General features: G+C 52.4%; 1 protein-coding gene across 1 annotated transcript; it reads right to left on the minus strand.

The window, feature by feature from the left end:
• Positions 1-2,263: 2,263 nt before the first annotated feature.
• LOC135441572 (zinc finger protein 239-like) lies at positions 2,264-3,751 on the minus strand. Its single transcript, XM_064701128.1, has 3 exons — positions 3,634-3,751; positions 3,410-3,493; positions 2,264-3,223 (listed from the first exon to the last, which is right to left on the minus strand). Exons 2-3 carry the CDS (start codon positions 3,459-3,461, stop codon positions 2,301-2,303), a joined length of 975 nt encoding a protein of 324 aa, XP_064557198.1. The 5' UTR covers positions 3,462-3,493; positions 3,634-3,751; the 3' UTR covers positions 2,264-2,300.
• Between the last annotated feature and the right edge of the window lie 12,490 nt (positions 3,752-16,241).

Below are 16,241 nucleotides of genomic sequence, written 5' to 3' on the forward strand. Positions count from 1 at the left end.
AGGGCCCGACCTTACCCAATCCGGTGGTAGCAGCAAGCAATGAATCAGGCAGAAGAATCCGTCTCCGGAACCGTCCTCTCTGGGTGCGAGGATTCCCGATCCCGATCCCCAGGTAGCGCCGCTCCTAAAACGGAGCCTGCTCCCACCTGGGGTAGTGCGGCATCCACTGGAACTAAAAAGTCCACTTCCGAGGGGTCTGTTTCGTGGTCAGCTATCCACTATTCCAGCCCCGACGTTGGTCGCCAACACTGCGCGTGGGTGTACACGGCCCTGGATCCGGCTAGCTGGTGGGGGGCGAAGGCCGGTGCCCCTGCGCATCTGAAGCCAGCCCCCCTCGGCATCTTAGCCTCGGGCTGAGCTGGGTGATAGCTCGGAGCGGCGCGATGTGAGACGAATTAGGAGGCGACCACTTGCGGGGGGTAAACTGTCGGTTTATTGCAGAAGCACCAACGAGGAGGGGAACCACCCAGCAAATGGCCCCGAACAGGGGGCAGGAGAGGGTTTTAAGGGAAAAGGGGGGAAAAAGGCAGGGAAACCCAGCTAACCAATAGTAATACATATTTGGAGGTGCGAAACATAATTGATATACCAAAGAAACCAACTGTTATGAAGCATAGGAGGGGCTCCGGGGCTACAGCCAACCATAACTCCCAGAGAAAAGAAAATTCTCGAAATCTGGGAGGAGAAGGGGGTGATTGACTGGGCCCAGGGAGGAGACAACTTTCACTTATAAGGGAAACCAGGGGAGGAGCAGTTTCATATCGGCAACTAAGAACAGCGAGGTTTCCATAGCAACCTAACTGACAGGGTAGCAGCGGCGGGAACTAACAGGGAAGGAAGAAACCATTTAATACAGAAAATGGGGGAGCAAACTGACAAACTTAAGAACACACTACAGCAACCATGGAATGGCTGTGACTGCCTCTGACCACAGGGCTCTTTAACATCCTGAGAAAGGCCTGGGAGGTCTCCATGGGGCCGCTGTCTCTGCCTGTGACATTCCAGCTCTGGAACAGCCTGGAGACTCTTGGAAAGTCCCCATGGAACCTCTCTAAGGGCCTGTGACAAATCTGATCCTTAGCAGGCAACCATCACCAGCCTCCTGTTGTTCTGTTCAGTTTCCACAGCAACCATTACCAGGACCCTGTTGCTATGGTCAGTTTCCATGGCAGCCATCAGCAGCCCACTGTTGCTATGGTTGGTTCCCATAGCAACCATCCCCAGCCCCCTGTTACTATGCTCAGTCCCTCAGGAGATCCATGGAGACCCCATGCCAGGGGTGGTTGCCAGGGAAACCAGCTCAGGCCTGCAGCCAGATCCCATTGCCATGGCAACCATTGGCAGTCCCATCCCCAGGCTCATGGGATCCCAGAACCACAGAATTGGCTGAGCTGGGAGAGACCCATCAGGATCCTCCAGTCCAACTGCTGGCCCTGCACAGGACACCCCAACAATGCCAGCCTGGGCCTGGCAGCGCTGTCCAAACGCTGCTGCAGCTCAGAGAGCCCTGGAGCTGGGACCCTTCCCTGGAGAGCCTGGGCAGGGCCCCAGCAGCCTCTGGGCAAAAACCTTTTCCTGACATCCAACCTGAGCCTGCCCCGACTCAGCTGCAGCCGTTCCCTCCACTCCTGTCCCTGGGCACCAGAGGGAAGAGGTTCCCACAGCGCCAGCCAGGGACCCACTCCCAAGGCTGTTGCCATGGCCACCAGGGCTGGGACCAGCTGGGATACTCGGTTTCCACGGGCCGGGGTTCAGGGATGGGATTCCCCAATTTCCTGCTCCTTCTAAAACCGCACTGCCCTCGCTGCCCTTCTGCCTCCCATGGAAAGCACAAAAGGCAAAGATCCCGGCCTGGGATAAGAACAATTTATTCGGAACAGCAACGAGATAAGGAACAAACAGAAACAGAAATAGTATTGATAACAGAAGGGATAAGAAAAACTGTTTACAGGGAAAACTAATACATCAACAACAGGCTCTTCCTGGCCATGCATTTCCCCTGCCTGGAAAGGATACCCTTCTCCTCAGAGGGAGAGAGAGAGAGTCCCTTTCCTGCCCCTGGCAATGACCTGAGGTGGGAGTAAATGTAATGACATGGCCATGGCCAGACTCTCATGTTCTTCCATCCCACATCATGTCTTTGGCAAGGGCAGGTAAAGGGACAGGTGTCTTCCCAGATGGATCACAGGGAAAACGGATGACCAGGGCTCTTCCCAATGTGGGCCCTCCTATGGGGGATGAAGCTGGAGTGGTGCTGGGATGAAGCTGTTCCTGCATTTGTGGCATTTGCAGGGCTTCCCTTACCGGTGCCTCCATTGATGTCTGCTCAAGGCAGAGCTGCAGGTGAAGCTCTTCCCACACTGGGAACACTCGAAGGGCCTCTCCCCAGTGTGGATGCACCGGTGGGTGATGAGGTGGGACTTTTGCTTGAAACCCTTCCCACAGTCAGGGCAGGGGAAGGGCCTCTCCTCTGTGTGAATCCGCTCATGCAGGAGGAGATTGGAGCTGGTCTGAAACCTCTTCCCACATGTGGGACACTGGTAGGGCCTGTCCCCAGTGTGGATGCGTTGGTGGGTAACGAGGGCGGAGCTGCAGCTGAAGCCCTTCCCACATTCCCCACACTCGTAGGGCCATTCCCCAGTGTGGATGCGCCGGTGGGTAATGAGGGTGGAGTTGTGCTTGAAGCCCTTCCCACAGTCAGGGCAGCGGAAGGACCTCTCCTCTGTGTGAATCCGCTCATGTAGACGGAGATTTGAGCTGCTCTGAAACCTCTTCCCACATGTGGGGCACTGGTAGGGCCTCTCCCCAGTGTGGATGCGTTGGTGGGTGATGAGGGCGGATCTGCGGCTGAAGCCCTTCCCACATTCCCCACACTCGTAGGGCCTCTCCCCAGTGTGGATGCGTTGGTGGCGGATCAGGGTGCTGCTCTGTCTGAAGCTCTTCCCACACTCCAAGCCCTTGTGGGGCTTCTCCTTATCAGGAAGCTGCTCATGGGCCACCAGCTCGGAACTCTGGCTGAAGCTCTGTCCACCTTCCTGGCTCAGGGAGGGTCTTTCTTCCTCAGAGCACCCTGGGCTGGGTTTGGAGCCCCTCCTCATGTGGGATGTCTGAGGTTTTTCTTCCCTGTTGGATTCCTGTGCACTAGAATCACTCAAAACGGCCTCTTTCACAAGGTTCTGCCATGCAGATTTTTCCTCCCTGGTCTCCATCCTCAGTTCCTTCCCTGGGGAAGGAAGGACAAGGAAAGGATGGGATTTGCCTCCGTGCCACAGGGAAGGGGAAGGAGATCCCCCCCGTGCATCCCCGGCGGGATTGTGTTGGCAGCGGGATTGTCCTGCAGCTGTGGGCTGTGCTGGGCTGGGAGATGGAGCAGGAGAGAGGGGGAAATAGGGACTGACTTCCTCCTCACCTTCCTGCTTATCCCAGGGATCCTTCCTCTTCCTCGCAGCCTCCTCCTCCATCCAGTCAAGATCTGGGAGTGGGAAATCCTGTTCTGGGAAGAAAACAAAGGGTGCGCACATTGTCTTTTGTACTGGTTTGAAGGCAAACCTGGGGGAGAGTGTACGTCAGAATACAATTTAATAAGAAATTGAAGACCAAGGCAATGATACAGAAACCCTGCCTTAAACTCACAGAGTCGGGATATAACCTGACACCCTGTTGGTCAGGGTGGTGGCTGTTGGAGTGATCAACGTGATTCTGTCGAAGCAGTGATCCCGTAGAAGGGTCTGGTCTTCCTCTGGAGGTCCAGTGGAGGTTATGGAGCTCTTGTCCTCTGGGAATCCAGCAGGCAAGCTGCTCCTGGTGTTGCAAGGCTCAGCTTATATCCAGGCAGGAACACTTGGTTCCTCCCCCTGGGCGGAGCATCCCACAATGGGATGATGGAATTTTATCAGTCCTGCAGTGACACACAATGGCCCATTCACAGAAGATATCGCCCCTGGAGGGCATTATCAGGGCTGAGTCATGCAAGAGATAAAGAACACTGCCTCACCTGTTTATAGCAGTTGATAAAGATGGAGATTGAAAACATGCATTTGGTTACATCTTGCATGGCAACCTGAAACAGTGGGGTAATCCCTGCTCAGGGGGTGAACACCACCCCCCTTACCCAAACTGGCTCAGCTATAAAACCCCCACACACAGGGGACAATGTCACACTTGCCCTGCTCCAGGGGAGGTCTCTGTCCCTTGTCACTCATCTTTTCTCTTTCTTTCCATCTCTCTTCCTCACATTTACTGTTCAATAAAATCCATTTTGCATTTGGTATTGTTAGCACCTTAATTGGGGCAGAGGAATCTCTCTAACAATTTACATAACCAGACTGTGACATTATTTTTGCACAGTGTGTTTAGGCACTGTTCTCTGACCCCAAGTGCCTTTGGCAACAGCATGGTTCCCTCCACTGACAAGGTTGTGGTTCTCTCTGGAAGAACTCTTGGAAACTTGGGCACAGTCCCTCCTTCCTCCTGGGGAGCTAATGGAGCTTATAGAAATTTTATTTCTTTATGGGAGAAATGATGAGGAAAATGGCTTTTATGAGTGGCCAGTGTAAAGAAAATAATTTGCTGTCTTTCCTTAAAGGTTGTTAAAATCACTGGAGGAAATGGAGCAAATCTTACCAGTGAGACTGACAGGGTTCATTCACCCCACAGTGAGGAACGCAAGGCGGCTAAAAGTCCCAGAAGAAGCCCAGCTCAAGTTGATAAATTTCGGAATAAGTCCTGAATTCCCAGGCTTGGGGGCTTTAGCAAATGTGAGAATCATTTTTCTCTTTATCCCTGTCACCTTTGTGACTGCTACACAGAGATTTCCATTCCTTTTAATAGTCTGTATTGGGCCAAATTTCCACTTTCCTTTTATCGGAACCTGCCAGCAGCTGAGCTGGAGATGTGCAGGAAGCAATGAATATTGGAATTGCCACATCACTGCTTGGATTGTCAGTTTATTCATGTTTGGGATTTGTTTGCGCTTTCATCACAAGTTACTTGTGGGAAGACCATATATTCTTCAAAGTGATTTTGCAGAGTCAAGTTTGATTTCTGCCAAGTTTATTTTGTCCAGTGCCCAGAGGATGCTCAAGGGGTCTCTGTGCCTCTCGCACTGGGGGATGCTTGGGAGGGGTTTGGGGGTGTTTTTCATGTCCCTGTCACCCCAGGCCATTCCCCAAGGGGTGTCCCTGCCCCTGTCCCTGTCACCCCAGGCCATTCCTCAGGGGTTCTCCATCATTCTCACACCAGGGAACGCCTGGGGGGTCTCCCTCCCTCTCACCCTGTGCCAGGGGATGCTCAGGGGTCTCTGTCCCCTCACCCTGGGGGATGCTCAGGGGGTCTCCATCCCTCTGGCCTCAGGCAATGCCTGTGCAGGGCTGGGGACCAGGGGCTCTGTGTCCCTCTCACCGCTGGGGGTGCTCGGGGCTGGGGGGGCTCTCCGACCTTCTCACCCCTGGGGAGGCCGGGGGGGTCTCTGTCCCTCTCAGCCCTGCTGTGACCCCACCCAAACATCATCGGGGTCAGAGGGACAGAGACACCCCCAAACCCCCAGAAGGGCTGAACCTGGGATTTGGCTTGGGGCTGAGGATTTAGGAAGGGGCTGGAATTGGGGCTGGGCTTGGAGTTGGAGCTGAGATTCGGATTAGAGCTGGGATTGGGTTAGGGCTAGACATGGGATTACCTTTCGGGCTGGGCTTGGGATAGATGAGTTTGCGACTGGGATGAGAATAAATACACAACTGAGTGTGTCTAAACATGGAGTGAGACTGAGACCAGGATTGGGGTCAGGTTTGGGATTGAGCTCACCCAGAGTGGGACGGGGGTGTGTCACGGTGGGAAGGTTTGGGGAAAATCCTGGTTTGAGGAAAAACAAGGTGTGAATGCCTTGGATTGGGGATTCCTCCCACCCAAGTCTATCTCTAGAAGTCACCTGCTGTGCATAAAAACCTCCAAAAATCAAGAGTGAATGAAAAAAACCCACAAGGAGTTTCCCATTTCCAGTCTCATCCCTCTGGGGTTCTGGTGGTCCCCTCTCTCAGGGCTGCTGGGGATCCCATGGGTCCTGGGGTTTCCCCCTATCCAGGGTCCTGCTTAGGGATTCTGGGAGGTTCTGGGGTCCCAAGGTCCCCATCTCCAGCCTCCCCTCAATCCAGCCACTTGGGATTCCCCCTTCTTTCCACCACTCTGTCCTGGTTTAGGTCAAATTTGGCTGAAACCCTCCAAAAAGAGTTTCCTCTAGAATGCCGATTCAGCAGCCCCACCCTCAGCCAGTCCGGGAAAATATTTCCTGGGAGAAAAGTATGAAAAATCTTTATTTTACAGGAAAAGCATTCACCAGCACAAAAATTGAACAATATTAAGCAATAAAACCTCCTGCTTCTCCAAAATTGATGACAAACTCCGAAAGTCCCTCCTTGGGTTGTAGCTCGGCCCACTCAGTGTCTTATCAGTGTCTTATCAGTGACTTATCAGTCTATTATCAGTCTCTTATCAGTCCGTCCAGCGCTGGAAATGCCTCGGCCCAGGTCCATCACAGTGGGCCTCAGGCGGGACCTGCCGGTGGTGTTCTGGTTGTTCAGTCCAGAGCAGGTTTAAACAGCTCCAAAGAAAAAGAAAAATCAAAGTCTAGGGAACTTCTCTGCCTCAGAGACCTAAAAACTGATTAAAAGCAAAGGAGAGCTCTGTCCTGCTGTCTGTCGATCAAGGAGCTGGAATGTAGAGGAGTGAGTGCAGTTTCTGAAAACAAACTGTAGCTTCTTCCTCCTCCCTTCGCTCTCAGAACCAGCCTTAAAGGTGCAGAACTCATTCAGGGCTAGACAGACCGATGGGGGTACGAGCATCATGAAGTCACCCCAGGACACCCCTGTCAGGGTCAGGGGGTCCCGTCCCCGCCTCATCTCCGGGCTGCCGGGGGTCCCCCAGCTCTGGTATCGCCCCTTCCCCTCTCCCCGCCCCGGGGCACCCCCGTTCCACAGCCCCGGCTCTCACGGGGATCCCCAAAACCAATGTCCCGCCCCGTCGGTACCGAGCCATCCCCACGTGGACCCCCCGGGACCCTCCTGAGGGGCGATCGGGGCTCCTCTCCCCCAGAAAAAGCTCCTCTTGGGGAGCCTGGAGATATCCGGGGCTTGAGTCCGGGATCTGCTGGTTCTGAACGCTCCTCAAAAGAATCCTCCCGGAGACACCTGTCTGGAGTTATTTGGGAATTTAGCTACTTGAACTGGGCTTCTTCTGGGACTTTCAGCAGCCTTGTGTTTTTCATGTTGGAGTGAACGAACCTTTTCAATCTCGCTGGTATAATTTGCTCCCTCTCCTCCAGTGATTTTTACAAACTTTTCAAGGAAGGACAACAAAATATTTTCTTTACAATCCAGACCAACAACAGCCATTTTCCTCATCAGTTCTTCCATAAGTGACTCAGAGGAAGCTGCGTCCAAGTTCCAAGAGTTCTTGAGAGAACCACACCCTCCTCAGAGGAGGGAACCGTCCTGTTGTCAAAGGCACTTGGGGTCAGGCAACAGTGCCCTGAACTCACTGTGCCAAAATAATGTCTCAATCTGGTTAAAAAACTTACTAGAGAGATGCCTCTGCCCCAATTAAGGTGCTAATGAGACCAAATCTAATGTGGATTTTATTGAACAGTAAATGTCAAGTAGAGAGAGTTAAAAGAAAGAAAAAAGTGGGGCATGACAAGGGAGTGACAAGGGACAGAGACCTCCCCTGGAGCAGAGCAAGTGTGACATTGTCCCCTGTGTGTGCCCTTCCCAGGGTGGGGGTTTTACATCTGAGCCAGTTTGGGTAAGGGGGGTGGTGTTCACCCCCCTGAGCAGGGATTACCCCACTGTTTCAGGTTGCCATGCAAGATGTAACCAAATGCATGTTTTCAATCCCCATCTTCATCAACTGCTATAAAAAGGCAGGGCAGGGTTCTTTATCTCTTCCATGACTCAGCCCTGATAACGCCCTCCAGGGGAGATATCTTCTGCTAATGGGCCATTGAGTGTCACTGCAGGACTGATAAAATTCCATCATCCCATTGTGGAATGCTGTGCCCAGGGGGAGGATCCAAGCATTCCTACCTGGATATAAGCTGAAGCTTGCAACACCAGGAGCAGCTTGCCTACTGGATTCCCAGAGGATAAGAGCTCCATAACCACCACTGGACATTCAGAGGAAGACCAGACCTTTCTGCAGGATCACTGCTCTGACAGAACTACGTTCACCTTTCCCACAGGACTGCAGCCACCATTTATTGAGACGGCTGCCACAACCCTGACCAACAGGGTGTCAGGTTATATCCTGAATCTGTCAGTTTAAGGCAGTGTTTCTGTATCATTGCCTTGATCTTCATTTTGGTTTAGAATTGCAATTTTGGTTTAGACCCTTTCCCTGTTTTCCCTTCAAACCAGTACAAAACTCAATGTGGTCATCCCTTGTTATTCGCCCAAAACTGGATTTTCCATTTCCAAACCTTTGCCAGATGTTAAAGGAGGCTGTGAGGAACAGGAAGGATCCCCGGGACACCCGGGCAGGTGAGGAGGAAGTCAGTGCCCATTTCCCCCTCTCTCCTGCTCCATCTCCCAGCCCAACATGGCCCCCGGCTGCAGGACAATCTAGGTGCCAATGCTGTCCTACCGGGGATGCACTGGGGGGGATCTCCTTACCCTTCCCTCTGGCACGGAGGCAAATCCCATCCTCACCTTGTCTTTTTTCCTCCAGACAAAAAGCAGAGGATGGAGACAATGGAGGAAAAATCCCTGCGGAAGAACCTGTAGGAAGAGGCTGTTATGAGTGACTCCAGAGCACAGGAATCCAACGGGGAGGAAAATCCCCAGAGATTCCACAGGAAGAGGGGCTGCAAACCCAGCCCAGTGTGCTCTGAGGAGGAAAGACCCTCGTTTAGCCAGGAAGGTGGACAGAGCTTCAGCCAGAGCTCAGAGCTGGTGGTCCATGAGCAGCTTCATGATGGAGAGAAGCGCTACAAGTGCCTGGAGTGTGGGAAGAGCTTCAGGCAGAGGAGCACCCTGATCAGCCACCAGATGATCCACACTGGGGAATGGGCCTACGAGTGTGGGGAGTGTGGGAAGGGCTGCAGCTACAGGTCAGAACTCATCAGGCACCAACGCATCCACACTGGGGAGAGGCCCTACGAGTGTCCCCAGTGTCAGAAGAGGTTTCAGAGCAGCTCCAATCTCCTCCTGCAAAAGCAGATTCACACAGAGGAGAGGCCCTTACACTGCCCTGAGTGTGGGAAGGGCTTCAAGCAAAACTCCACCCTCATCAGGCACAGGCGCACCCACACTGGGGAGAGGCCCTACAAAGTGCCCAACCTGTGGGAAGAGGTTTCACACCAGCTCCAATCTCCTCCTGCATGAGCGGATTCACACGGATGAGCGGCCCTTCCGCTGCCCTGAGTGCGGGAAGGGCTTCAAGCACAACTCCACTCTCATCAGGCACCGGCGCATCCACACTGGGGAGAGGCCCTACGAGTGTCCCCAGTGTGGGAAGAGCTTCACCCAGAGCTCTCACTTGACCAGTCACCAACGGAGGCACTGGAAAGGGAAGGCCTCCAATGCCCCAAGTGCAGGAGAATATTATGCACTGCCCCAACTCCAATCATTGGAGTATCCATGTTGGGAAGAGCCCTGATGATCCATGTTCCCATGATCCATGCTGGGAAGACACCTTTACCTTTTCCTGTCCCTGCCAATGACATGATGTGGGATGGAAAAACAGGAAGGTCTGGCCATGGCCCTGTCATTACATTCACTCCCACAACAGATCATTGCCAGGGGCAGGAAATGGACTCTCTGTCTCCCTGATGAGAAGAGTGAAATTTCCAGGAAGGGGAAATTGTGGCCAGGAAGACCCAGAAAGTTGTGTTGTAGTTTTTCCTGTAAACAGTCCCTTCTGTTATCAATATTGTTTCTGTTTTCGTTTGTTCCTTATCTCGTTGGTGTTCTCAGTAAATTGTTCTTATCCCAGCCCAGGATCTTTGCCTTTTGTGCTTTCCATGGGAGGCGGGATGGCAGTGAGGGCAGTGTAGTTTTAGCAGGAGCAGGAAATTGGGGAATCCCATTCCTGAACCCTGGGCCCCGGAAACTGAGCATCCCAGCTGGTCCCAGCCCTGATGGCCATGGCAACAGCCTTGGGAGTGGGTCCCTGGCTGGGGCTGTGGGAACCTCTTCCCTCTGGTGCCCAGGGACAGGAGTGGAGGGAACGGCTGCAGCTGAGTCGGGGCAGGCTCAGGTTGGATGTCAGGAAAAGGTTTTTGCCCAGAGGCTGCTGGGGCCCTGCCCAGGCTCCCCAGGGAAGGGTCCCAGCTCCAGGGCTCTCTGAGCTGCAGCAGCGTTTGGACAGCGCTGCCAGGCCCAGGCTGGCATTGTTGGGGTGTCCTGTGCAGGGCTAGCAGTTGGACTGGAGGATCCTGATGGGTCCCTCCCAGCTCAGCCAGTTCTGTGGTTCTGGGATCCCATGAGCCTGGGGATGGGGCTGCCAATGGTTGCCATGGCAATGGGCTCTGGCTGCAGGCCTGAGCTGGTGTCCATGGCAACCACACCGGCATGGGGTCTCCATGGAGCTGCCATGGAAACTGACCATAGCAACAGCGTCTGTTGAGGCTTGCCATGGAAACTGACCATAGCAACAGGAGGCTGGTGATGGTGTCCTGCTAAGGATCAGATTTGTCACAGACACTCAGAGGGGTTCCATGGGAACTTTCCAAGAGTCCCCAGGCTGTTCCAGAGCTGGAATGCCACAGGCAGAGACAGAGGCCCCATGGACACCTCCCAGGGCTTTCTGGGGATGTTAAAGACCCCTGTGGTCAGAGGCAGTCACAGCCATTCCGTGGTGACATCCCAGGGGACCTTGTGCTGCAAAGGCACCCATCTTGAACAGGCACTCACAGGGGCTCCACGGTGACATCCCAGGAGTCCCCAGGCTCCCAAAGAGCCAGGATGTCCCAGACACTCACAGGGGTTTCTGTCATGGGCACAGTGGCAGCTTCAGGCAAAAGCCTCATTTCTTAATTGGAGAAACTCCTTCTGAGACATGAGGTGGAGAAATGACTTCCAACAGCCTCCATGGATCCTCAAACCTTTGCAGGACCCCTAGATTTCTAAAATTCCTTCCAAGAGAGGAGACTGGGATCCAATCTCAGCCCCAGAATTTGTCAAATGTGTAAAAGATTGAACAGGTGGAATTCGACTAACAGAATTTGTCCTGCAGGATTCATGATAGAATACCAGATGAATTTATATAAGTGTGTCTCTGGCTTATTCTGATCATGATCAGATGGAAAGATCACCAGCACAGTTATTTACTCCACATTTCAGGAGCTATAACAATTATTAGAATATAGTGCTCTAGGAAGCAATTTTGAAGTCAGCATGGCCTTACTGGAGTTGTTGGAGCCCATTGCAGGCAGACCCTCCTGCTCCAGCAGAAACTGCCTTTCCTGTTGTCCTGGTTTAGGGCAAGTTTGTTAAAGAATCTGCAAAGGAGGGCCCCTCCAGAAAGCAAACCCACACTGCCTCTCCCCTCCAACTGGTTCGGGAAGAATTCCTCAGAGAGAGGTGGAAAGAACCTGTTTATTTGACTGGCACAGCATCCCCCAGCACACAAAATGAACAATACCGGATGACACCACTCTGAGAAAGATGGCAAAATCAGAAAGTCTCTTTCAGGGGTGGTTGCTCTGTTCTCAATCCCTCCAGTGCTGGGGCAGCTGCTGCAGCCAAACCTTTGGTGTTCCCGGGTCCCAGTCCGAAGCAGGTTCGAGATGGTCACAGAAACAGGAGAGGAGAAACAGTCCAGGAAGGGATGTGGACTGTTTAGCTAGAACTAGCTAATAAGCAGAAGCCAAAGCAGAGCAGAAACGAGAGCAGAAAAGAGAGCAAGCAAAGCAGCAAGCCGAAAGCAAGAAGTGAAAACAGCCCTATGTACCGCTTGTCTCTGTGTCCCTGATAAGAGAAACCCAAACAAAACTTCCACACTTCAGAGCCGGTCTTAAAGGCACAGAACAGATGAATGGGGATACAAGCATCATAACGTCACCCCAGGACATTCCACCCCTTATCCCCATATCATCAACATACTACAACACATCATGCATTATTCATAAAAATTTCCATCGGTTCCCCCAAAATTACAAGCAATACCCATCATGCCTTCATCACATCCCCACACTGGACCACTGAATCCAGGCCCTATATTACAGAGCTGCAGGATTCCCCCTTTTCACTTTACTCACTTAAAGCTCCATCTATCACTTGCTCAGACCTTCGACACTTACACATTTCCTTCTCCATCTTCCACTTGCCCAGACATTCAACACTTACACATTTCCTTCTATCTCATGTCTGTATGTACAGACAATGGCAGTAACATCCAATGAACAGTGATATTGCATATCATTCTTACCCCACAATCAGATCTCCCTGAGGTACACATCGTGTTGTTCCATCTCTTTGCATTATCCACCACGTGCAACCTGGTCCCTGAGCAAAGACAACCCCACGAATGGGTTTGCCTGTACTCAAGGCAGAATTGATCCACACAATCTTCCCTAATAAACCTCTGATATATACCACTGGGACTTTGTCTCCTTCTATTATATTCAGGGACTCAGACTGGGCAGGACCTGCTCGGCTGGTGGAACCTCGGGTGTTAACTAACCAGGTGGCCTTTGCTAAATGCTGCTCCCAATTTTTGAAAGATTCCCCACCCAAAGCTTTCAACTGAGTTTTTAGTAGTCCATTGTACCTCTCCACTTTCCCTGCAGCTGGTGCATGGTAGGGGATATGGTACACTCACTCAATGCCATGTTCCCTAGCCCAGGTGTTGATAAGGCTGTTCTTGAAATGAGTCCCATTGTCTGACTCGATCCTCTCAGGGTGCCACTTCTCCACAGAACTTGCTTTTCCAGGCCCAGGATGGTGTTCTGGGCCATAGCATGAGACACAGGGTAGGTTTCTAACCATCCAGTGGTGGCCTCCACCATGGTCAGCACGTAGTGCTTGCCCTGGCGTGTCTCGGGCAGTGTGATGGAGTCAATCTGCCAGGCCTCCCCATACTTGTACTTGGACTACCGCCCACCGTACCACAGGGGCTTCACTCGCTTGGCCTGCTTGATGGCAGCACATGTCTCACAGTCACGGATAACCTGAGAAATACTGTCCATGGTTAGATCCACCCCTCGGTCTCGTGCCCACTTACAGGTGGCATCTCTGCCCTGGTAGCCTGAGGCATCATGGGCCCATCAATCTAGGAATAACTCTCCCTTATGTTCCCAATCTAGATCTATTTTGGACACCCTTATCTTTGCAGCTTGGTCTACCTGCTCATTGTTTTGGTGCTCCTCATTGGCTCTGCTCTTGGGTACATGGGCATCTACATGGGGGCCTTTCACAGGTAGCCTCCCTACCCTGGTAGCAATGTCTTTCCACTCATCAGCAGCCCAAATTGGTTTTCCTCTACGTTGCCAGTTAGCCTTTTTCCACCTCTCCAGCCATCCCCACAGAGCATTGGCTACCATCCATGAATCAGTGTAGAGGTAGAGCTTTGGCCACTTCTCTCTCTCAGCAATGTCCATGGCCAGCTGAACAGCTTTGAGTTCAGCAAATTGATGTGATTCACCTTCTCCTTTGGTAGCTTATGCAACCTGTGGTGTGGGGCTCCATATGGCTGCTTTCCACTTCCGGTTCATCCCTACGATGCGACAGGAACCGTCAGTGAAAAGAGTGTAGCGTGTTTCTTCTGGGGGCAGCTGGTTATAGGGAGGAACCACTTCAGCACATGCCACTGGTTCTTGTTCCTCTTCATCTGTGACACCAAAATTCTCACCTTCAGGCCAATTTGTAATGACCTCCAAAATCCCAGGGCGATTCAGTTTACCTATACGGGTGCTCTGAGTGATGAGAGCAATCCACTTGCTCCATGTAGCACTGGTGGCATGGTGAGTGGAAGGAACCTTGCCTTTGAACATCCACCCCAGCACCGGTAGTCGGGGTGCCAGGAGGAGTTGCGCTTCAGTGCCTATTACCTCCGAGGCAGCCTGGACTCCTTCACAGGCAGTTAAGATTTCCTTCTCTGTGGGAGTGTAGTTGGCTTCAGACCCTCTGTAGCTTTGACGCCAAAATCCCAGTGGTCGGTCTCGAGTCTCCCCAGGCACCTTCTGCCAAAGGCTCCAGGACAAGCCATGGTTCCCGGCTGCAGAGTAGTGCACATTCTTCACTTCTGGTCCTGTCCTGACTGGGCCAAGGGCTACTGCATGAGCAATCTCCTGCTTGATCTGGACAAAGGCCTGTTGCTGCTCAGGGCCCCACTGGAAATTGTTCTTCGTGCGGGTGACCAGGTAGAGAGGGCTCACGATCTGACTGTACTCAGGAATACGCATCCTCCAAAAACCTATTGCACCCAAGAAAGCTTGTGTCTCTTTCTTATTGGTGGGTGGAGACATTGCTGTGATCTTGTTGATGACATCTGTAGGAATCTGACACCGTCCATCTTGCCACTTCACTCCCAGGAACTGAATCTCAGGACCTGGTCCCTTTACTTTGCTCCTTTTAATGGGGAAACCAGCTCCCAGGAGGATCTGGATGATTTCCTTCCCTTTCTCGAACACTTCCGCAGCTGTGTTCCCCCACACAATGATGGTATCAATATACTGCAGATGTTCTGGAGCCTCACCCCTTTCTAGTGCAGCCTGGATCAGTCCATGGCAGATGGTGGGGCTGTGCTTCCACCCCTGGGGCAATCGGTTCCAGGTGTACTGCACTCCCCTCCATGTGAAGGCAAACTGAGGCCTGCATTCTGCTGCCAGCAGGATGGAGAAAAATGCATTGGCTATGTCTATAGTGGCGTACCACCTTGCTGCATTGGACTCAAGCTCATACTGGAGCTCTAATATGTCTGGCACGGCAGCACTCAGGGGTGGAGTCACTTCATTCAATGCACGATAGTCCACAGTCAATCTCCATTCTCCTTCAGATTTTCGCACAGGCCAAATGGGGCTGTTGAAAGGCGAGTGGGTCTTGCTGACCACTCCTTGGCTCTCCAGCTCTCGGATCATCTTATGGATGGGGATCACAGCATCTCGAGTGGTCCTATGCTGCCGTCAATGTACTATGGAAGTGGCAATTGGCACTCGTTGCTCTTCTCCCGTCAGGCATCCTACTGTAGATGGATTGTCAGACAACCCAGGCAAGGTATGCAATTGCTGGATGCCCTCTGTCTCTACAGCAGCTATTCCAAATGCCCATCTGAGTCCTTTTGGGTCTTTGAAGTACCCACTTCGAAGGTAGTCTATGCCCAAAATACATGGGGCCTCTGGGCCAGTCACAATAGGATGCTTCTTCCACTCATTTCCCGTTAGGCTCACATCAGCTTCCACCAAAGTGAAATCCTGGGATCCCCCTGTCACACCAGCAATAGAAACAGACTCTGTCCCCACATGTCTTGATGGGATTAATGTGCATTGCGCACCAGTATCGACGAAAGCTTTGTACTCTTGTGGTTCCGATGTGCCGGGCCAACGAATCCACACAGACCAGAAGACACGATTTTCCCTGGCCTCTACCTGGCTAGCGGCAGGACCCCTCTAAGCCTGGTTGTCATTCTTTCCCAGGCTGTATGTTTTGCATGTTTCTTTGAGGGGATCAGACAGGTCATCATCATCATACCTGGCCGTTTCGCTACAGGCAACTGGAGCTGCTTTCCTTCTGGTGGCTTCCTTCAGTTCACGCACCCGTCGTGCCAGAACAGCAGTAGGTTTCCTATCCCACCTTCTCATGTTTTCCCCACAATCACGCAGGTAGAACCACAGCTCAGCTCGTGGGGTGTATCTTCTCTCACCATCTGGGAAATGTCTGCCTTGGATACCGGAACCTTGGATCTGTACTGCTGAAATTTGGAGAAGGTCTTCTTTAAACTCCTCTCTAAGCTTCTTATGGTTCTCCTCTATCTTATCCTCTAAGTTCTGCAGACGTGTTTCTACCGCTGCGATTCTGGCATGTGTCGGGCCATGTACAGCATCTGCATATGCTCGGAGCTTCCTTGCCATGTCAAGCACAGTCTCACCCCTCTCATCCCTCTTCATGATGGCTAAGGCAGAAGCATATTCATGTGACCCGAGTCGTACGAGTTTTCGCCACATCACAGACGTGCATGGTACTAAGTCTGGGTTCCTAGTTATTACATCATCTGAGAAGATGATCTCTGCCACGGCCATTTCTCTCAGGCATTGGATC

The sequence above is a fragment of the Zonotrichia leucophrys genome, unplaced genomic scaffold, assembly GCF_028769735.1.
Source record: "Zonotrichia leucophrys gambelii isolate GWCS_2022_RI unplaced genomic scaffold, RI_Zleu_2.0 Scaffold_347_54459, whole genome shotgun sequence".
Lineage (NCBI taxonomy): Eukaryota > Metazoa > Chordata > Aves > Passeriformes > Passerellidae > Zonotrichia > Zonotrichia leucophrys.

Coding starts and splice junctions, on each gene's coding strand:
- LOC135441572 (XM_064701128.1), bottom strand. CDS start 3,461: ATGGAGGAGGAGGCTGCGAGGAAGAGGAAGGATCCCTGGGATAAGCAG. Junction 3,224..3,409: donor TCCCTGGGATAAGCAGGAAG/GTGAGGAGGAAG, acceptor TTCCTTCCCCAG/GGAAGGAACTGAGGATGGAG.